This window comes from Chenopodium album, chromosome 6 (assembly GCF_948465745.1).
Source record: "Chenopodium album chromosome 6, dcCheAlbu1.1, whole genome shotgun sequence".
Classification (NCBI taxonomy): Eukaryota; Viridiplantae; Streptophyta; class Magnoliopsida; order Caryophyllales; family Amaranthaceae; genus Chenopodium; species Chenopodium album.
Genome location: NC_137839.1, coordinates 7,976,602 through 8,001,125, shown reverse-complemented (window position 1 = coordinate 8,001,125; position 24,524 = coordinate 7,976,602). Strand labels below are relative to the sequence as shown.

Sequence of the window (24,524 nt, the reverse complement as noted above, 5' to 3'; positions counted from 1 at the left end):
TCAAAATGTCAGATTCCACTGTTCCATTAAACAGACCCAGCGCATCCTCAAAGGCTCATCCAAGACCAACAACACCAGCATGCCGTAGAAGTTGTGTCTGCAACCCAACAGACTGCAACCGAGAAGTAAGAAAAGCATAGTGACGAACATCACCTGTGGAATAAAAACCAAGCCCTCCAAATGCAAATGGTAAGGTGGTAAGCCGCCATTGTCAGTCACCAAACCCAGGCCCCGAAGCAGTAACAATACGCTCCAAGGAAAATCGAAGAGCCCCATCGAAAGTGCGTTGAGCCGCCTCAAAAGTACTAGGAGGACAAGTACGTAATGCAAAGTAGAGTTTAGAAACTTCGGTACAGGCCCTAAGTAACAACAGCTCACACTGAGGATCATCGAGCATAGTGACCTTATCCATAAGGACAATGGTCTTGGTCACTCTCTGCATCACAAGCTCACCACTAAAACCAGAATCGGAACTAGCGGGACCACCAAGCAACTTAAAACCACGCAAAGGTCGAGCAATATTAGGTGGAAAGACACCCTCACGCCTGCTTCGAGGATCTTCTATAGGCCAGAAAACTTCAGTCTTTTCCACGTTAAGACGTAACCCAGAACGAGGCCTTTCCTCCATAATCAACTGTAAAACCTTCCCCACCACCGTGTCACCAATAATAGTGCCGTCATCCAAATACCAAGCCTGAAGACATACATCAAAAGTCTCCATAATTTTACACACCAGGGATTGTAAAACCAAAGCAAAAAGCAAAGGACCAAGGGGATCACCCTGCTGCTCCCCTTGAGATGACCATAAGGTTTGGTCCCCATAATATAATCTGCCTGGATTAGAATAACAGAATTCAACCCATCGCGAAATGCCTGGACAACGGCGACGTACTTCATATTATTATTATTATTATTATTATTATTATTATTATTATTATTATTATTATTATTATTATTATTATTATTATCACATTATTATTATTATAATAATTAAACATTATCATTAAATATTAAATATTTTTATTATAATAATTATTATTATTAAATATTATTTAATAATTATTATTAATAATAATAATAATTAATAATTAGTATTATCTTTAAACATTAAATTTTATTATAAAAAATCAATAATAATAATAATAATAATAATAATAATAATAATAAATATTATTATTAATAATATGTATTATTATTACTATTATTATCATTATTATTATTATTATTAATATTATAATTATAATTATTAAATATTAATTATTATTATTAATAATATTCTAATTATTAAATATTAAATATTTATTATTATTATTATAATTCAATATTAATTATTATTATAATAATTGAATATTATTTATATATTGTTATTAAAAATTAATTTTTAGTAATATTATTATTATTAAATATTAATTTTTAATTATAATATTATTATTAATATTAATTAATTAATTATTATTATCAATATTATTTATTATTTATTATTTATTATTATTATTATTATTATTATTAATTATTAATATAATAATTCAATATTAAGTATTATTTTTAAGTAGAGCAGAACAGATTTCAGCAGAGCAGCTCTAAAGACCGTGGCCTTAGTCAATAACAATGGAGCTTGCAAAGAGAGGAGAGAGATAGAACAGAGTGAGGAGAGAGATAATGGAGGAACTCCAAATTTTTCTGGAAAAAAGGGGAAGGGAGGGGTTTATTAAAAGTCATGTGCAAGGCACGTGGGCAAAGTCAACACCGAAATTTTGGGTCAATGCCGGAAAATAGACTTCTGTGGCATTTTGACAACAAATTTTTGAAATTGGGTGGTTCTAGACAACAATTTTTTTTCGGGTGATTTTTGACAAAAGAAGTGTTTTTAATGGGTGGTTTTTGACAACTTAGAATAAATAAATAAACACGCAGGAGTTTTTTCTTTCTTGGTTTATCTATAAGAATATTTTGAAATTTTTGTAATAATAATTATTATTATCCCGTCAAAAAAAATTAGTATTATTTTATTATTATTTTAGATTGTACTGTGATTTTTTCCTCAAGAAAAAAAAAAAAAAAGATTGTGATGTGATATGATTTTAATTAAGGAGTGAACAAGTGTAGTTATATATAAGTGAATACTAGTGTTGTAATTTACTGATATTACCTTGACCCGAGTTTAATTTAAACATTCACCACTAGGTTAGCCTCATGTAATTTACTAGTTTAATAGTAGTCATGTACGTTTGGAATTATCTCATAATAAATATTACTGTAATTTGGTGGTACGAGCAGTTAGCATAGTTTGATTGAATAATATTTTGGGGAATGATATATACAATGGGATCAATTCGGCCTCGTCAACATTATTACTTGTATTTTGTTTGAATTATTTTGTGTGTAATAAGATTAGATAATTTGAAACAAAAGATACATAATAATTAAACATTAAACATACATGATATGTTAATATAACAAGGAAAAAAATTGATCACAAGATCACTTATTTGAAAGAAAATACGTTATACTATTATTACCATTGCTCATAATTAAAGCCAAGATTGTTTATTTATATAGCAACAAAAAGAGCATCATATTAATTGAAACCTGAGAAAGTAGATAGTATAGGAATTACTTTCAAGTCATTCTTCCTCCTCGATATTATGCCAAAGGTCTCCTCCATATCCAATTCTTGAGGTCCAGTTCCATTAGGTAACTTCCAATCAAAATGGTAAAGCAACATGGCTAGCACGAGCTCGATTGTGGCTATACCTAGTCCCATTCCCGGGCAAATCCTTCTTCCCGAGCCAAATGGAATTAGCTCAAAATGCATTCCCTTGAAATCTATTGAAGACTCTTCAAATCTTTCAGGATTAAATTTTTCAGGGTTTGTCCAATATTTTGGACTTCTTCCAATAGCCCATGCATTAATAAAAATTCGAGTTTTTGAAGGTATTTCATAACCATCGATTTCACATCTTTCTATGGACTCTCTTGGAACCGAGAGAGGGAAAGGAGGATGAAGCCTTAAAGTCTCTTTGATTACAAGCTTCAAGTACTCTAGCTTGTCTAGACTTTCCTCATTTATTAATGTCTCGGTTCCTTTGAATATGTGTCTCACCTCATCTTGTACCTTTTTCATTACTCTAGGGTTCTTTAACAATTCAGAGATTGCCCACTCGAGTACTGTTGAAGATGTTTCGCTCCCAGCACCAAATAACTCCTACATGCATAGTTTTATCACAGTAATTTATCATAATATATGCAAAAAAAAAAAAAAGTAATAGAGAATTTTTTGATAAATGTATATATGTTGAGAAAGAAGAATCACAAATATTAATTAAAATTCCAAACAATAGTTGATGTAAGAGAGAAATCAATAAATTAAATTGAACTTACAAAAACTATGGCCTTAATGTTGTTGGTAGTGAGAGAAAAATCGGTGTTAAGACGTACGTTGTCCTTGTGAAATTTTAGAAGAGCACCAATCACATCTTCGTCTTCAATACCTTGTTTTTTGTTAGACATATGCTCTTCAATTATAGGATCCATTAAATTGTCAATTCTCTTGACTATCCTTTGAAGTTGTCCTTTTAGTCCACTAATGGTACTTATGAATCTCAATGATGGATATAGGTCTCCAAATGAAAATCCCGAGGTAATAGCTGTCATGTCTCCTACAAGTTTTTTAAACGCATCTCCATCTTTGCCTTTCTTGTTCATTCCTAATCTGGTGTTACACAACTTATGAGAAATCAACACATATATAAATTGAAATATCTACTGAACATTCAATTTTACATGTAACGGAAAAAAAGATAAAACAATCAAACTAATATGAATAGAAGGACAACTAATTTAAAACTCGTTAGATCATTTGACTAAAAAATAATTCAAAAGCCAAAAATATAATAGTTCGAAAAAGGAAAAAAAAAAAGTCATTTACCAAACATATATTAAAAATATCTACCTTAAAGTGATGTCAAACAAGAGGGAAAAAATCAAGCTACTAAGGTTAACGACCGAGCCATCTTGAGAAGCTAAAGATTTGACAAACTCGACAGTCTCCTCCTCTCTTATGGGCCGAAACACCTGAACACGGCGGTTAGTAAGGAGTTCGAGCATGGCGATCTTACGAACTTGGCGCCAGTAGTCTCCGTAGGGACTAAGAGCGATGTCAGTAGAGTTATAGAACGCTACTTCTGCCAACAACATTGTTGGCCTATTACAAAGCAAAGCATCATGAGTTTTCATCACTTGTTTCGCCATCTCCGCCGAGGAAATGATCACCGTAGGCACTTCTCCTAGGCGGACGTGCATGATGGGGCCGTGCACACTTGCTAGCTCGGCGAGGCGGCGGTGGGGAAGGGTGGTTTTGGATGCAATTTGATGGAGGTTGCCTATGAAAGGTAACTTTGGAGGCCCTGGAGGTAGATTTTTTTGTGTTTTAGTAAAAAAGTGAAGTATGAAGTATGAAAAGATGAAGAGTGTTGATACTACCCAAAGTGCCTCCATTTTGAGCTCTTAATTAACTTAATTGTTTTGAGCTAGTGTTATTATTGTATGATTTTTATGAGTTGGTGGCAATAGTATATATAATGGATGTATGGATGTAAGTCTTGACTTTTCGTTATATAAGAACATAGACTAGTCTTCACTAGCTAGAGTATTTTGCTTAATTATACGCAAGTTAAATATCCCACTTTAATTGACTAAATTTACATAGTGATAAAGTTTCTTTAGAGTTAGGAGGACTTTTCTGTGTGGCTCGGTGAAGGGAATTTGAGGAACTCCTGAACAAGTATCGTAACCTATGACTAAACTCTCAAGTAATTTAACCTCTGACCGAGTAATTCATCAGGTAACCTATGACCGAGTAATCCCTAATCGAGTAATCTCTTGAGAAATCCCTAACTAAACCCCTCAAGTAACCCCTAACTGAGTAATTTTTGACCGAAACTTTCAAGTAACCCCTGACTGATTAACTAGAATAACCCTGACCGAGTAACTACAATAACCCTTGACCGAGTAACTCCGGCCACACAGTGTGATCAGCAACATATATATATATATATATATATATATATATATATATATATATATATATATATATATATATATATATATATATATATATATATATATATATATATATATAAATTTGTGTTAGAGTTATGCATGATTAGACTTCATCACTAACCCTAACTTTTTTATTTATTTACTTTTGTACTTTTGAAACATGACTAACCCTAAGTTGAAAAGGGTTACCCTGAGACGGATAATGGATCAAATTCGACAACTAATTACAAATTTTGAAGTGTATGTACTATACACAATGTCTAGATAGATCAAGTCAGTAGGGCTTATCTTCTAGATATCGGGCCAAATCATAGTTTATCAACATTTAATTTTATTGTTTAGTTTATTGATGTGCTAAGTTCATGCCCAAAAAAAAAAAAAAAAACCCAACTCATCAACAAAAGAGTAAAGAGAGGTGTTTTATGTTGAATATGGGAGATAAACTATTAGCAGTAAGTTAATGTCTTAACGACGACCATCTTTTTTCTGTTTTTTTCTATATTTTCTTTCAAACTATAGAAAGTATATAACAGACAAGACAAAATAGTCTAACTTTGACATCAAAAATCCAAATCGTCAAGTAGCAAATAGTGCAATTAGTAAAAATATGAAGAAATAATACTCCGTAATGGATCTTTTATTGAAATGATTATATATCAAAATTATTAGTCAAAATTCTTGACTTGGAAGTTGGAATGCATACATTCATTGAGCCATAATAAGTGTTTTCTTTTTTTTTTTTTTTTTTAAAAAAAAAATCCTACCAAGTATGTGGTTTTCTTTTTTCTTTTCTTTTCTTTTTTTTTTTTCTCAATTTTTTTTAGGGTTTTTCTATATTGTAACCACGTTAATTTCACCTTTCTACGTTGTACCCCAATATATATCACTTTACACACTATAACCCCAATATATATTTTGTTTCCATACATACAGTAATCTTGCCGTTATCCCGCTGTTAAAAATTTCGTTAGTGGGGTCCACTCTCAATTTATTAATATTTTTTTATCGATTTGCGCGTTGGAAAGTGTTCCGTTAAAGGTTTTCGGGGCTATTTTTGCCCTTTAAGAATCTAAATTGAGACCAGATTTGGCAAAAAAATAACTTAAATGCCTTGTTTTGCTTATTAAGTAATGTCTCGATTTACATGTTCACGTTTTAATACTTATAACGAGGCATTTACGTTATTTTTTTTGTGAAATTTAAGTTCACAAAAAAATAACTTTAAATTTTTTACATAAGTTCTTAAAATTATAAATAGAGTAAAAATTATTGGACATATATATCGAATTTTGAATGGGTGAAATCACAATAAAACGAACTCACTCAATAATTGGAAATGTTTTGATACTATAATTAAGACCAATTGGGTGTTGGTGTAGTGGTGATTGGGACTACACTTGGTAGGGAGGACATGTGTTCGATCCCCCGTAAGTCCACAACAACAATTGGGAGGGGACTGGAACCTAACCACCCAAAACTGATCCTCGATTCCGGATTAGCGCAAAGGGTGAACCGGGTATAACACCAAAAAAAAAAAAAAAAAAAAAAAAAGACCCAGATACCATTTTGGTTGAGATTTCATTTACTTCCAAGTTTATTGGATTTGCGTTCTACCCTATGACTAATTGACTGTAAATCTGTAATTGTTTGTTTTTTTTTTTTAATAAAACATTTAATTGATTGCTACTATATACTACGAGTACAATTTTTTTTCTCTGAATATTAGTATGTTAAGATGAAGTAAACAGGGCCTAAGTATTTAATTTTGTATAAAAAATAAGGAAAATGTTATACATAACCCTTAGGGCTACATATAAGCATTAAAAACAGTCTTGGAAATTGTATAAATTTAGAAAATCATGACAAAAACACACTTATTACACTGATCTACGCGTGTTTTTGTCATGAATTCCTAATTTTAAACAATTTCCAATAGTGTTTTTAATGCTTATATATATCCTTAAGGGCTATGTATAACATTACCCTATAAAAATATATTAGAATTACGTCAGTTGCCTAATTTTTCTTTTCATTTTTCTCTAATTCAATTTCACGTGTTCTCCTCTTCAATTTTAGTCTTCTATTTCCTTTAAATATTAACGGTGAAGTTATAAAAGCTATTGATTCCTACATTATTTCTGAGATTTTTCTGGTCATATAGCATGACAATATATAGTTTTTAGAAACGGTGAAGATTATTGATTTCATGCAATGTTTTTGAATTTCTTATATAGTTATATGACATTTTTTTTTTTTTTTTACAAAGATCAACACACAAAACAAAACAACTAAACTAGAAGGAAAGATAAAGAGAATAACGTTTCCTAGCTGAAACCGTTAGCTCATGAGCAGGCCTAATAAAGTCCATGGTAGCCTTCTGGATAGAACAGGCTGAAAAGAGAGGAATAATATCCTCAATCTGCTGATGAATCCAACTAGCAGAGATGTCTTTTGAGCAGTGATCCCGAAGACTGAAGAAGACACCCAAACAGTCAGTATGAATTCGAAGTTGAGTAAAACCACGATTCTGCGCCATCCTCAAAGCCAAAAGACAAGCAAACAATTCTGCTTGAATGGCTGAAAGAGCAAAGCACGCCTGTGCTCCACCCCCAAGACATTGAGAAGTATCTTCCTGATAAAAACACCGACCCGTACCAGCTCTGCAATCAGTAGAATCCCAAGCCCCATCAAAGAGTAAATCAACGACATTTTGGTCACTAAAATGACCACAGAGGATAACCAAGAGAGGTCGAGGATGAAAACCAGGAGGAGGAGAAATATCCTCAACATCCAATTCCCTGACTGAAGAACTTCGAGATTTCCACTCTTGAGCAATCTGAAACACACATAGAGGATCAGGAGCCAAGTCCTTAAATCGATCACCATTCCTACAACTCCAAATAGCCCAGGTAAAAGCTAAAATAAAATCCAGATTACTCCAATTCCCATGACTCGAAGAGAGGGTAATCAAGGTGGAGAACCAAAGGGCAAAAGAGGGGAAATTCTCAGGTGGAAGATGAATACCCAAAGGACCACATCTCCAAAGTCGACGAGTAAACGGACAATGTAAAAATAAATGATCGATCGTCTCATGAGAAGAATGACAAAAGGCACACAAAGGATCAACAGGGATACCCTTGGTACATAATAAGGCTGCCACAGGAGTGACCCCATGTATCAACTTCCAAACAAACATTTTCCATTTAGGTAAAATGGGAAAGGCCCAGAATTTCTTCCACCAAGAGATTGAAACGGAACTCCCATCAGAAGTTGCAAGAGTCGAGCCCTGAATAAGAGTAGCATAGGCTGATTTGGTAGAAAAATTCCCATCTTTAGAAAATTTCCAGTAGACGAAATCATCCATTAACTGGGTCGGCCGCTCCAAACTCAGAATTTTAGCTGCAGTAGAAGAATCTAACATTCTATGAATCTGAGAGGAATCCCAAGTGTTAGAGCTTGACTTGATAAGAGAGGACACCAGAATCGGGTGAACCGTTCCAGCAAGAGAATTCTTAGGGGTCACTAAAGAGTCGGGAACCCAAGAATCCTCAAAAATTTGAACCTTAGTACCATTCCCAATTTTCCAAGTAAGGCCAGACTGAAGAGAGTGGAACCCATGAAGCAAACTATTACCTGCCCAAGAAGGGCGAGAGAGTCTAGAAAGGAAACTGTGATCCATGAGAGAAGGATACTTCGCATGGAAAATACGAGAAACAAGAAGCTGAGGATTATGCATGACACGCCAGGCTTGCTTTGCCAACAAAGCAGAGTTGAAAAAACCCAAATGGCGAAGACCAAGACCTCCAAGACCCTTAGGCCTATAAAGGAGAGAAGAGGGAGCCATAGCAATACCTCTAGAGTGGGGAGTAGATTTCCACCAAAACCTAAGAAAAAGATTATTAATTTTGTCTATGACTGTGGAAGGAATCTTAAAAACAGACAAAATATGATTGAAAGAAGTCACAAGCACATAATTGATTATGACCAATTTAGCAGCAGACGAAAGATGAAGGGAAGCGAATCCACTCAACCGATTAACAACCTTATCTATTAAAGGCTGAAAAGCTTTACATTTGTATCTACCAATATCAACCGGAAGACCCAGATAAGAACCAATAGAAGATTCCACCCTCAAATGCATAGAAGCTGCCAAGTAATCCCGATAATCATCCGGAACATTAGTACTAAAGCGAATAAAGGATTTTTGAAGATTAACCATCTGCCCGGAAATATCACAAAAGTTCTAAAGCACTTTAGTCACTTCTAAACAGGCCGCAAGAGAGGGCTGGAAAAAGATAAGAGCATTGTCTGCAAAGAACAAATGCGAGATCGAAGGAGAACGTCTGCAAACCTTAATACCTCGAAACAAACGATCAGTTTCAGCTTTGCGAAGCATGGCCGAAAAAACTTCCATACAAAGAAAAAATAAATACGAAGAAAGAGGATCACCCTGTCGCAGACCCCTAACTGGACAAAAAACTTTTGTAGGATTACCATTGACCAATACTTGATAAAAAACTGTAGAAACACACTGCTGAATTATGTGAATCCAACTTGGAGGAAAACCAAAGGCCTTGAGAACTTGCCACAAAAAGTCCCAATTAATCCTATCATAGGCTTTATTCATATCTAATTTCAAAGCTGCACACATAGTACGACCTCGAGATTTATCCATATAGGAGAGAATTTCGTGTGCAACAAGACTGTTATCAGACATGAGCCGACCCGGAACAAAGGCGTTCTGAAAATCCGAGACTAACTGAGGGAGAATTTTCCGAAGACGAGCTGAAATACATTTTGCTATACATTTATAAAGAACATTGCAAAGACCAATTGGGCGAAATTGAGAGGCAAACTCCGGTTGCTCCACTTTGGGAATAAGAGTAATGAAAGTCCTATTCCATTTTCTCAGCATATGACCATGATAGAAAAAATATTGCACTGCATCTATAACCGATTTACCCACAGTGGACCAGTGCGAACGGAAGAAAGCAGAAGAAAAGCCATCCGGTCCTGGAGTTTTCGACTCATCAATCTGAAACATAGCAGCCTGAATTTCTTCTGCAGAAACAGGCGCCAAAAGATCAAAGCCATCCAGATCGGAAACTTGTGGTAAATTTAAATCATTCCAAACAAAATCCGACGGAAAGACTTGTTGATGTGGAGCACAGAACAATTGAGAGTAATAATTCTAAACAATATTACTAATACTCTGCTGATCATGAACCCAAACCCCATCCGAATCCTTAAGAACATGAACTATATTTTTCCGTTTCCGAGCTTGAGCATAAGAGAAAAGTAAATGAGAGTGAGATTCTCCAAATTTATCCCATTTAACTTTCGCCCTTTGTTTCCAATATAAATAAGCAGCGTGAGAGTGAGCAATTTTCTCTTCCCGAGTAGAAATAAAAAGATGACGATGGAGCTTTGAATCCAAATTTTGAGCCAAAGGATCCAAAGAAGCATGAAGCTCTTTCCAATTGATACCCACGATTTTTTGTTGTTGACACACCACGAAAGCAACTTCGAACGGACCTGCTCTAATTTTCTCGAGACAACAAACATTGGTGAACCTAGCAGCAACATATCCCAGATAAAAGCAATAATCCGAGAGACATCCTTCGACTTTAAACACCAATTATCTATGCGATATGGTCGTTTAGAAGCAGAGGAGGGAAGTGTTTAGGGTAAAAATACCCTAGACACGTGGACCAATGAGAGGAGGCCACGTGTCGAGTTTAGGATGGCCCACGTGGCTTAATATCCTCTTGACACATGGCCCCCTTTGATACATCCCTGAAATGGCGGCCTTCAAGGGCCCAAATCCCAGGAAGCGCTGTAAAACGGCGCAGCCCACTGAAATCTAGGTCAAGTGACCTAGATAGGGGCACGTCCTCCAATGATCCTATAAATAGGGAGGTATTTCCCCATTTTGGGGACACATTCAATCATTTATTACACCTACATTCTCTCACATCAGAGAAACACCTGAGCTTGGAATCCAAGCAGATCCCCACCTAAATTTCCGCATTCTTTACTCTCTTTCAAGTTACTAACTTGATCGTCGGAGGCGAAGCTCCAACCACCCGGAGTCTCCGTTGTTTTGCAGGTACAACTCAGCCGGATCAGACTTCGTGACGTAACTCTCCCGAGGGACAAAATTACCCAAAACATTTGGCGCCGTCTGTGGGGAGAGTACCTCGAAGATGGTTCAAGAGTCTGTACCACCTCCTAACCGTCTGGGCGATGACCCGGAAGTTTTTACAGACCAAGAGGATGAAGAGCCTCAGGTCAAAACCTATACAGCCAATGATGGCTCTCTGATAACCAAGCACATCCGGCCCAGAGACACTCTGGAGCGGGGTGCCTCCCAGGCGGGTACAAATCGACCTCCTGGGCAGCCGGAAGGGGAAACCCATACGGCAGCTGGATCAGCACCTGTCACCCGAGACGAACTCATGAGATTCATGACAAGTTTCAAGGGTGAAATTAAAGAACTGATCACTAAGGGTCGGGCTGGCCTAAGTAGGGTTCAGTCGGCCAAGAAGACTCCTCTGGAAAAGGGGAATTCAGTCAGAGATCGGCAGCCCACTCCTTACCAAAGGAGAAGGCAGCCGGGACCATTGATTGGTCCAAAATTCTTCTTCCTAAGAGGAATACCAACAATACCCTCCGGACCCAACAGCCGGTGGGAAGTAAAAAATCAAATCTTGATGCTTGGGAGATCATCAACCGGAAAAGAAATCAACAGTTGTCTGAGTCAGCTTCTACGTCGAACTTTCCCGACAACTTCAACAACACCTCTGCAGGGAATGCACTTTCCCTGCATGAGAGCCAGACAGGCGGTAATACCGTCCATTCTGGCCCTCAGATGATTGGAACTGTACCGTATGTACCTTCTCAGGTCTACGGTCAGTATCCTCTTCACTTCATGCAGCCGGCCTTCTTCGGAGGTCAGGCGGCATATAACAATGTCCGGCCACTGGACTGGCAGCTTCGTCTGCTCCGCCTGGGTGAACAACCTTCTGCATTCACCCGGGAGATAACCGAGGCGGCACAGCCGACCAAGGTTAAAAATGTGCTGGTAGGTAGTTATGATGGTACCACCAACCCGGAAGATCACCTCATGGCATACACTAACCTCATGTACTTACAAGGGTTGGATGATGCCACTTGGTGTTTATGCTTCCCGGCTACATTGAAGGGCATTGCCCAACAATGGTTTGGCAACTTTCCAGCCGGGTCCATTGATAGTTTCAGGAAGCTTGCCTTCTTGTTTTCTTCCAACTTCTCAATGAACATCCCTGCTAAGAAAACAAGTCTTGACTTGAGCACCATTAAGCAGGGAGAGAGAGAAGGGCTGCGCTCCTATGTCAGGCGGTTCAATCTGATCAGAATTCAGATTCAAGGACTGTCTGATGAGGTAGCTTTTACAGACTTTTTCAAGGGTCTGAGAGACGGGTCGACCTTTAAGTTCGACCTAGTCAGAAAAGGGGCTTTCACTTTACAGGCGGCCCTAAGGGAGGCGGAAAGCTACATTCAAGCAACCGACCTCTGCTCGCCTGGTAACCAGTCGGACTCCAAGAAGTCCGACAGGCAGAAAGACAGCCGGCCTGCTCAACCGGCCAAAAAGAAGAAGAGAGCAAGAAAAGAAAGGAAATCTGGGCGGTTAGTGACTCTGACCAGCCGTCCTAGAAGAAGAAGAAGGAATTTAAACCGTACGTTCCTAAGTACGAGTTTAACAAGGACTGCAACTCCATCCTCATGGAAATCAAGGTCCGGCTGTCCCTAGAGAAGCCGAATCCAATGAAAAGTTCCATTCAATCAAGGAACAAAAACAAATTTTGCCAATACCATGAGGAGGTTGGCCATGACACCAACGACTGCTTCAGCCTTCAACGGGCGTTGGACCGTCTGGCTGACAAGGGGATGTTAAAGTCCTACATTTCTAAGTCCAAAAGGACTAATAAGAAGAATCCGGGGCAGTCGTCTAAGACACCCCATCCTGCTAGTAGTTCGGACACTGACAAGGAGCCGGTCTACACAATAGCAGGCGGGTTCTCATGCGGTGGCCCAACCATCCGGGGCACCAAGAGCCATCTTCGAAAGATGGACAAAGATGATGATGAGCAGGCGTCTGCTAGCTCCTCCTTCCCAGACGTCCTGATCACTGAGAAGGACAGGGGCAGCGTTCGCCGTCCGCATGATGACCCGATCGTCATTGAATGTAAGTTTGCCAACCAGCTGGTTAGACGGATCCTTATTGACACCGGCAGCTCATCAGACATAATCAGCCTCCGGTGCCTGCAAAAGCTGAAATACAATGTCAGCAGCATTGTGGGGAATAGTTTCAAGCCTTTAAAAATCCCACTAGCTTGAACCCCAATGTGATCATACACTAAAGTACGGTGGCGTCCAAAAGGGAAGAAGATAGAGCAAAAGAGTCGCCAACAAGTTTTTAAGGAACTTGTAAACCGTTCGTAAGATGAAGGTTACACCCCTTAACGATCCAAGAGATCGTCAACTCCATAAGGTCATGAACCAAATAAGGGTTCGGGGATGATGGTACAAATCCAACCTAAAAGAGATTGAACCTGCCCTAATAATAGACCTCTACTTTATTCTGCTCGTATTCATGTGCGCTTTCTGACTAACATACAATCAATAGGATTAACCCTAAACCTGTTTAATCTATGTTGGTTGAATTTTAATGCACAAACAAACTATCATTGGCGATCACTTGAATTATAATCACAATTAACCTAACAAGATTATTAATTATCTTATTAAGCGTGATTGCAAATACCAATTCCCTTTAACATGCATAAAAGGTGATCAAGCAATAAAGAATATAAAATAATACGCATATCAAGCAACATAAATAAATAATAATAATATCAATCATAATCATAATCATGTTAAAGCATAGCAAGATCCTAGGCATGATACTAACAAGATTAATAACAAACCCTAGCATGTCACTAAACAATAAAAATCAAATCTTTAGCCCTAACATGATACTAACATGAATTAATATTAGGAAGAATATAGGAAGCATCGTACTTTTAATCATACTTGATATTAAAGTTACCCTAGACATGATACTAGGAATCAAAATAACAATCTAAGCATGATTTCTACATCATAATATCAATTAATCAATTAAAGCACTTACTCGGATGCCTCGTACCTCTTTCTAATAACAAAATACACACGTTAGTAACTTCAAGGAAAATAATAATCAAAACAATTAAATTAAATAATTGAAATAGAGATTTGGGACCAAACCCTCAGAAATTAAACCCTCTCACGTCTAGGGCGAAGGCAACTTCGAATATGGCTAAGTGTTTCTAGATCTTGCGAATGCGGAATTTTGTATTAAAAAGCAAAGTTTTGAAAAGAGAGAGAGAGAATAATCAAGGAAATCTTGATGAGAGTTGGTGAATGATAGATGTAGATGATGAATGAAGAGAATTAATGAATGGTAATTGATGATGAAAACGGAGTTTTTGATACGATATTTATAGAGAAAATCATCCAAAAAAGATAATTTAACAAAACAGAGTCTGAAGACCACAAAACCACCTTGGCGCCAGCCCTGGCTCATTGGCGCCAGGACTAGTGGCTAGCGCCAGGCGCCAATGGCTGGCGTCTGGCACCAATCCTGATTCCAGGCGCCAAGGCCTGGGGTTGGACGCCAAATTGGATTTCAACTCGTTTTCGAAAATCTGATAAATTTCCCATACTAGAAGATAAAATAATATAATTTCAGTCGAAAATGCTATTTGATCTTGATTAAAACTCTGAAGAATCCTAATTGAATTAGGAATGAAAAGAACCTTCTAGAATGTTATAGAAGACTAAAACCATTCCTAATTGCATTAGGAATGATAAATCATATTAGGCCCTCCCCTAGATCATTGGGCCGTACTTAAAGCTCAAACCGGACCCAGTTTAGTAAATTGGCCATAAATTCCTCAATATTCATCGGAATTGGGCTTATAATATATCGTTGGAAAGGTCTTTGCAAGCCCCATCCAACTACACCATTATTGGACCCATATCATGGACCAACTAAACTGGATTGGTTGTTTTCTTAAAATAAAGTTTTCAAAAACTGAGAGAAGAGAAATAAAACTTTCCGCAACACTAGACCTTTCCACACTTTCATTTCATTCGATTATGATTCGACGTGAAAGGTACTCATCACCAGGTTTGGTTTTGGGGAGACACAAATGGGTGTCTACAAGCATGCATCCGGTCACCCACCCCTTGGTTGATTTTGGGGGTGGAATGGTTTACCCAGTCGGAAGGGTTGATTTACCAATCCGGCTGGGTGAGAAAGGAAAAGGCCGACACCTGGTCGTCAAGTTTTTGGTCGTTGAGGAGCTGACCGCCTACAACATTATTTTGGGCCGGCCAACCCTGAACGAAGCCAAGGCTGTAATCATCCCTTCCGTCATGCTCATTAAGTATGAGAGAGATGACGACTCTGTTGGTTCCTTGAATGGGGATCAAAAGACGGCCCGGGAGTGCTATCTCTCAGCCGTCAAAGATACTGTGGCCCCAGACGACCAGGAACCAATAGACCTTGACAATGTCAAGGATGCCGACCCAGCCCCACCAGCAGCTGGAAAGAAAAGAAAGGCACCTCTACTGGTGGAGGTAAAAAAAGAGAAAAAATAGCAATCACTGACCGGTGAACGGTCAGATGAGCTCCGTCCCCAACCGGCTGGAGAGTATGAAGCCCTGCTAGCCGGAATCCGCATGTGTAAGGCAGCAGGGGCAACTAAAATTGACGCCTACTCTGATTCACAGTTGGTCGTTAGCCAGTATGAGGGAAAATATGAGGCAACTCATCCGGCTATGATCAAATACCTTCAGGCAGTCAATGAAGAGGCTGGGGCACTTGAGAAATTCCGTCTGAATCAAGTGCCTAGGTCGGATAACAATCAGGTGGATGCGTTGTCCAAATTGGCTTCATCCGCCTGCCACTAGGCGAAAATATGTAATGGCCACCGGTTGAAACCCCCCCATTGCCACCGGTTTTGAATCGATGGTCATTTGGGGGGTGGCAATAAAGCAACGCAAGGCCACCGGTTCAAAACCGGTGGCAAAAGTCCTTATGGCCACCGGTTAACCGGCAGTAATAATAATTATGGCCATTGGTTAACCGGTGGCAATGTAAATGGCGCGGTTTTTTTTTTGGATTGGAAGACTGACTTTTGCCACCGGTTTGAACCGGTAAACCGGTGGCAATAATAGGGATCTAATTTTATTTTTTTTTGCCTGCATTTATTCTTGCAACTGATCCTGCTATAATATTCTGCCATATTATTGCTATAAATTCAGCCATAATATAATTATTATTAATAATCATAACAAGAATTAAAAATATATATTTAGACATTTATAATTAAAAACCAAATGCAATACAACAAATAAAGTGTGATATATACATAAATACAAACAATACTAACTAGTCAATATTGTAGTCTAAAAGTTAATAATTAACAAAGTATAAATTCAAAATGATGCCACATTTACAAATTGAAGGTGATGAAAGATGCCAACATGCCTCGAACTTCATTAAGGTCCTTGCTTGATAACGGATCTCCCTTTTGCACCTTGCAAAACTTGGAATATATATAAATTATGTTAGAATAAATTAAATTAATTAGTTAAGTTAAACATGTGAGTAATAAATATGTAAAAAATTAAATACTTAGGTCAAAACGGTCTAAAAGAAGGCCTAAAAGACTTCTACTTGCCCATTTTCTACATTTTTTACCTAATAACGATATTGTTTCTCATAATATGTCAATTATATTTAGTTATAGGTGGCTAAGCCTTAAAATCAAAGAAAAATAGCATTTTACTAAGTTAAAGGTCGCATTTTCATCCTAAATAGCCTAAATAAGGCCTAAATGACTTCTACTTGCCCATATTCTACATTTTTTAACTAATGACCATGTTCTTTCTCATAACATGTCAGTTATACTTAGTTATAGGTGGCTAAGCCTTCAAATCAAAGAAAAAGAGCATTTTTCTAAGTTTAAGGTCGTATTTTCATCCTAAATAGCCTAAATAAGGCCTAAATGACTTCTACTTGCCCATTTTCTACATTTTTTAACTAATGACCATGTTCTTTCTCATAACATGTAAATTATACTTAGTTATAGGTGGCTAAGCATTGAAATCACAGAAAAATAGCATTTTTCTAAGTTTAAGGTCGCATTTTCATCCTAAATAGCCTAAATAAGGCCTAAATGACTTCTACTTTCCCATTTTCTGCATTTTTTAACTTATGACCATGTTCTTTCTCATAACATGTCAGTTATACTTAGTTATAGGTGGCTAAGCCTTCAAATCACAGAAAAAGAGCATTTTTCTAAGTTTAAGGTCGTATTTTCATCCTAAATAGCCTAAATAAGGCCTAAAGGACTTCTACTTGCCCATTTTCTACATTTTTTAACTAATGACCATCTTCCCTCTCATAACATGTAATTTATATTAGTTATAGGTGGCTAAGCCTTAAAATCACAGAAAAAGAGCATTTTTCTAAGTTTAAGGTCGCATTTTCATCCTAAATAGCCTAAATAAGGCATAAATGACTTCTACTTGCCCATTTACAACATTTTTTAACTAATGACCATGTTGTTTCTCATAATATGTCAATTATACTTAGTTATAGGTGGCTAAGCCTTGAAATCACGTAAAAAGAGCAATTTTCTAAATTTAAGGTCGCATTTTCATCCAAAATAGCCTAAATAAGGCCTAAATGACTTCTACTTGCCCATTTTCAACATTTTTTAACTAATGACCATGTTGTTTCTCATAATATGTCAATTATACTTAGTTATAGGTGGCTAAGCCTTGAAATCACGTAAAAAGAGCATTTTTTTAAGTTTAAGGTCGCATTTTCATCCTAAATCGCCTAAATAAGGCCTAAATGACTTCTACTTGCACATTTTCTGCATTTTTTAACTAATGACCATGTTCTTTCTCATAACATGTCAGTTATACTTAGTTATAGGTGGCTAAGCCTTCAAATCACAGAAAAAGAGCATTTTTCTAAGTTTAAGGTCGCATTTTCATCCTAAATAGCCTAAATAAGGCCTAAAGGACTTCTACTTGCCCATTTTCTACATTTTTTAACTAATGACATGTTCTTTCTCATAACATGTCATTTATATTAGTTATAGGTGGCTAAGCCTTCAAATCACGTAAAAAGAGCATTTTTCTAAGTTTAAGGTCGTATTTTCATCTTAAATAGCCTAAATAAGGCCTAAAGGACTTCTACTTGCCCATTTTCTGCATTTTTTAACTAATGACCATGTTCTTTGTCATAACATGTCAGTTATACTTAGTTATAGGTGGCTAAGCCTTGAAATCACAGAAAAAGAGCATTTTACTAAATTTAAGGTCGCATTTTCATCCTAAATAGCCTAAATAAGGCCTAAATGACTTCTACTTGCCCATTTTCTACATTTTTTAACTAATGACCATGTTCTTTCTCATAACATGTCAGTTATACTTAGTTATAGGTGGCTAAGCCTTCAAATCACAGAAATAGAGCATTTTTCTAAGTTTAAGGTCGTATTTTCATCCTAAATAGTCTAAATAAGGCCTAAAGGACTTCTACTTGCCCATTTTCTACATTTCTTAACTAATGACCATGTTCTTTCTCATAACATGTCAGTTATACTTAGTTATAGGTGGCTAATACTTGAAATCACGGAAAAAGAGCATTTTACTAAGTTTAAGGTCGCATTTTCATCCTAAATAGCCTAAATAAGGCCTAAATGACTTCTACTTGCCCATTTTCTACATTTTTTAACTAATGACCATGTTCTTTCTCATAACATGTCAGTTATACTTAGTTATAGGTGGCTAAGCCTTCAAATCACAGAAATAGAGCATTTTTCTAAGTTTAAGGTCGTATTTTCATCCTAAATAGCCTAAATAAGGCCTAAAGGACTTCTACTTGCCCATTTTCTACATTTTTAAACTAATGAACAGGTTCTTTCTCATAACATGTCAGTTATACTTAGTTATAGGTGGCTAAGCCTTGTAATCAAAGAAATAGAGCATTTTACTAAGTTTAAGGTCGCATTTTCATCCTAAATAGCCTAAATAAGGCCTAAATGACTTCTACTTGCCCATTTTCTACATTTATTTAACTAATGACCATATTGTTTCTCATAACATGTCAATTATACTTAGTTACAGGTGGATAAGCCTTGAAATCACAGAAAAAGAGCATTTTTCTAAGTTTAAGGTCGCATTTTCATCCAAAATAGCCTAAATAAGGCCTAAATGACTTCTACTTGCCCATTTTCTACATTTTTTAACTAATGACTATGTTGTTTTTCATAATATGTCAATTATACTTAGTTATAGGGGGCTAAGCTTTGAAATCATGTAAAAAGAGCATTTTTCTAAGTTTAAGGTCGCATTTTCATCCTAAATAGCCTAAATAAGGCCTAAATGACTTCTACTTGCCCATTTTCTACATTTTTTAACTAATGACCATGTTATTTCTCATAACATGTCAATTATACTTAGTTATAGGTGATTAAGCCTTGAAATCACGTGAAAAGAGCATTTTTCTAAGTTTAAGGTCGCATTTTCATCTGAAATAGCCTAAATAAGATCTAAATGACTTCTACTTGCCCATTTTCTTCATTTTTTAACTAATAACCATGTTCTTTCTTATAACATGTCAATTATACTTAGTTATAGGTGGCTAAGCCTTCAAATCACGTAAAAAGAGCATTTTTCTAAGTTTAAGGTCGCATTTTCGTCCTTAATAGCCTAAATAAAGCCTAAATGACTTCTACTTGCCCATTTTCTACATTTTTTAACTAATGACCATGTTCTTTGTCATAACATGTCAGTTATACTTAGTTATAGGTGGCTAAACCTTGAAATCACAGAAAAAGAGCATTTTTCTAAGTTTAAGGTCGTATTTTCATCCTAAATAGCCTAAATAAGGCCTAAAGGACTTCTACTTGCCCATTTTCTACATTTTTAAACTAATGAACATGTTCTTTCTCATAATATGTCAGTTATACTTAGTTATAGGTTGCTAAGCCTTGTAATCAAAGAAATAGAGCATTTTACTAAGTTTAAGGTCGCATTTTCATCCTAAATAGCCTAAATTAGGCCTAAATGACTTCTACTTGCCCATTTTCTACATTTATTTAACTAATGACCATATTGTTTTTCATAACATGTCAATTATACTTAGTTTTAGGTGGCTAAGCCTTGAAATCACAGAAAAAGAGCATTTTTCTAAGTTTAAGGTCGCATTTTCATCCTAATAGCCTAAATAAGGCCTAAATGACTTCTACTTGCCCATTTTCTACATTTTTTAACTAATGACCATGTTCTTTGTCATAACATGTCAGTTATACTTAGTTATAGGTGGCTAAGCCTTGAAATCACAGAAAAAGAGCATTTTACTAAGTTTAAGGTCGCATTTTCATCCTAAATAGCCTAAATAAGGCCTAAATGACTTCTACTTGCCCATTTTCTACATTTTTTAACTAATGACCATGTTATTTCTCATAACATGTCAACTATACTTAGTTATAGGTGGCTAAGCCTTGAAATCACGTGAAAAGAGCATTTTTCTAAGTTTAAGGTCGCATTTTCATCTGAAATAGCCTAAATAAGATCTAAATGACTTCTACTTGCCCATTTTCTTCGTTTTTTAACTAATGACCATGTTCTTTCTTATAACATGTCAATTATACTTAGTTATAGGTGGCTAAGCCTTCAAATCACGTAAAAAGGCAATTTTCTAAGTTTAAGGTCGCATTTTCATCCTAAATAGCCTAAATAAAGCCTAAATGACTTCTACTTGTCCATTTTCTACATTTTTTAACTAATGACCATGTTCTTTGTCATAACATGTCAGTTATACTTAGTTATAGGTGGCTAAGCCTTGAAATCACAGAAAAAGAGCATTTTACTAAGTTTAAGGTCGCATTTTCATCCTAAATAGCCTAAATAAGGCCTAAATGACTTCTACTTGCCCATTTTCTACATTTTTTAACTAATGACCATGTTCTTTCTCATAACATGTCAGTTATACTTAGTTATAGGTGGCTAAGCCTTCAAATCACAGAAATAGAGCATTTTTCTAAGTTTAAGGTCGTATTTTCATCCTAAATAGTCTAAATAAGGCCTAAAGGACTTCTACTTGCCCATTTTCTACATTTCTTAACTAATGACCATGTTCGTTCTTATAATATGTCAGTTATACTTAGTTATAGGTGGCTAATACTTGAAATCACAGAAAAAGAGCATTTTACTAAGTTTAAGGTCGCATTTTCATCCTAAATAGCCTAAATAAGGCCTAAATGACTTCTACTTGCCCATTTTCTACATTTTTTAACTAATGACCATGTTCTTTCTCATAACATCTCAGTTATACTTATTTATAGGTGGCTAAGCCTTCAAATCACAGAAATAGAGCATTTTTCTAAGTTTAAGGTCGTATTTTCATCCTAAATAGTCTAAATAAGGCCTAAAGGACTTCTACTTGCCCATTTTCTACATTTTTAAACTAATGAACATGTTCTTTCTTATAACATGTCAGTTATACTTAGTTATAGGTTGCTAAGCCTTGTAATCAAAGAAATAGAGCATTTTACTAAGTTTAAGGTCGCATTTTCATGCTAAATAGCCTAAATAAGGCCTAAATGACTTCTACTTGCTCATTTTCTACATTTATTTAACTAATGACCATATTTTTTTTCTCATAACATGTCAATTATACTTATTTATAGGTGGCTAAGCCTTGAAATCACAGAAAAAGAGCATTTTTCTAAGTTTAAGGTCGCATTTTCATCCTAAGTAACCTAAATAAGGCCTAAATGACTTCTACTTGCCCATTTTCTACATTTTTTAACTAATGACCATGTTGTTTTTCATAATATGTCAATTATACTTAGTTATAGGGGGCTAAGCTTTGAAATCATGTAAAAAGAGCATTTTTCTAAGTTTAAGGTCGCATTTTCATCCTAAATAGCCTAAATAAGGCCTAAATGACTTCTACTTGCCCATTTTCTACATTTTTTAACTAATGACCATGTTATTTCTCATAACATGTCAATTATACTTAGTTATAGGTGGCTAAGCCTTGAAATCACGTGAAAAGAGCATTTTTCTAAGTTTAAGGTCGCATTTTCATCTTAAATAGCCTAAATAAGATCTAAATGACTTCTACTTGCCCATTTTCTTCATTTTTTAACTAATGACCATGTTCTTTCTTATAACATGTCAATTATACTTAGTTATAGGTGGCTAAGCCTTCAAATCACGTAGAAAGAGCATTTTTTTAAGTTTAAGGTCGCATTTTCATCCTAAATAGCCTAAATAAAGCCTAAATGACTTCTACTTGCCCATTTTCTACATTTTTTAACTAATGACCATGTTCTTTGTCATAACATGTCAGTTATACTTAGTTATAGGTGGCTAAGCCTTGAAATCACAGAAAAAGAGCATTTTATTAATTTTAAGGTCGCATTTTCATCCTAAATAGCCTAAATAAGGCCTAAATGACTTCTACTTGCCCATTTTCTACATTTTTTAACTAATGACCATGTTCTTTCTCATAACATGTCAGTTATACTTAGTTATAGGTGGCTAAGCCTTCAAATCACAGAAATAGAGCATTTTTCTAAGTTTAAGGTCGTATTTTCATCCTAAATAGTCTAAATAAGGCCTAAAGGACTTCTACTTGCCCATTTTCTACATTTATTAACTAATGACCATGTTCTTTCTCATAACATGTCAGTTATACTTAGTTATAGGTGGCTAATACTTGAAATCACTGAAAAAGAGCATTTTACTAAGTTTAAGGTCGCATTTTCATCCTAAATAGCCTAAATAAGGCCTAAATGACTTCTACTTGCCCATTTTCTACATTTTTTAACTAATGACCATGTTCTTTCTCATAACATGTCATTTATATTAGTTATAGGTGGCTAAGCCTTGAAATCACAGAAAAATAGCATTTTACTAAGTTTAAGGTGGCATTTTCATCCTAAATAGCCTAAATAAGGCCTAAAGGACTTCTACTTGCCCATTTTTTACATTTTTTAACTAATGACTATGTTATTTCTCATAACATGTCATTTATATTAGTTATAGGTGGCTAAGCCTTGAAATCACAGAAAAAGAGCATTTTTCTTAGTTTAACACTAGTAGAAAAAGGCTTATTTGCGTCGCTTATTTATAGTGTATTTGTGTCGCTTCTATGAGCGACGCAAATGCTCGCGACGCAAATGACTTTTAAGTCATTTGCGTCGCTCCTAGGGGCGACGCAAATAAGAGTCATTTGCGTCGCTCCTCTATAAACAAGCGACGCAAATGACTTTTTTTATAAACTTATTTTTTGTCATTTGCGTCGCTCCTTTATAAATAAGCGACGCAAATGACTCTTCTGACAAACTTATTTTTTGTTATTTGCGTCACTCTTTTCTAAAGGAGCGACGCAAATAACTCTTTAGATAAACTTATTTTTTGTTATTTGCGTCACTCCTTTATAAAATAGCGACGCAAATGACTTTTCTGATAAACTTAGTTTTAGTCATTTGCGTCGCCCCTTTATAAACAAGCGACGCAAATGACTCTTTTGATAAACTTTTTTTTTTTTTTAATTATAATATAATAATTGCCTTGTATATGTTTGTAGTACCTGTTTTCCTAGGTATAAAGTAATATGCTAACGCCAATATAATTGAAATTAAAATGCAATATTATTGAATAATGCAAATGTAAATTTCGGCAGAGTCTCCTTTGTAATTTGGCCTACCCATAAAATTGGGAATGACGGCATTATATTAACAACCTGTCCAATAATTTACATCTCAATATCATAGACATTATACTCATCATCCCAACACCAATTAACCAAATTACTTCATTTCAAGCCTATAATCCAAAACAAGAGTCAAACATGCGCTAAGTGGTAAATCTAAAGTTCAACATTACATATAAAATACTCTGCCCAAATATCTCGGATCTCATTTATCTCCTCCTCGGTGTACGGTGTAGTTCTTGAAAAATCCTATCAACACAACAAATATACAAGAGGAAAGTTTTAATTCAAGATTGTAGCTAACATCAAATTGTATTTATCAAACAAAAATGAAATATTTGACAACTCATACCTGAATAAGATCTTCACTGCTATGGTGATGTTCAAGTATTTCGTACATATAACGCATGACGTAGTAGCCACACTCACGTCCACATTACTGAAAGTACCTAAGTAGAGGTACTTGTTCTCATAAACGCACCCAATTCGTGCTTCCCATCGCCCATTATGATGATGCCTACAAAAAAATTAAATGATAAAAAATAATTTTAATAAGACATTCAAAGAATCATAGATGTCAACCAGTAGTATATTGCAAAACAACAACTGTAAAAATCTACAGACTAAA

General features: G+C 35.7%; 1 protein-coding gene and 1 pseudogene across 1 annotated transcript; both read right to left on the bottom strand.

Moving 5' to 3' along the window:
• Positions 1–2,551: 2,551 nt before the first annotated feature.
• LOC145636611 (ibogamine 10-hydroxylase pseudogene) lies at positions 2,552–4,497 on the bottom strand (annotated as a pseudogene).
• Positions 4,498–7,354: 2,857 nt separating this feature from the next.
• Positions 7,355–10,105, bottom strand: LOC145636610 (uncharacterized). The gene is made up of 2 exons (XM_081688182.1): positions 9,413–10,105; positions 7,355–9,280 (listed from the first exon to the last, which is right to left on the bottom strand). The coding sequence occupies exons 1-2, from the start codon at positions 10,103–10,105 to the stop codon at positions 7,355–7,357; spliced, it is 2,619 nt and encodes an 872-aa protein (XP_081544308.1).
• Positions 10,106–24,524: the final 14,419 nt, after the last annotated feature.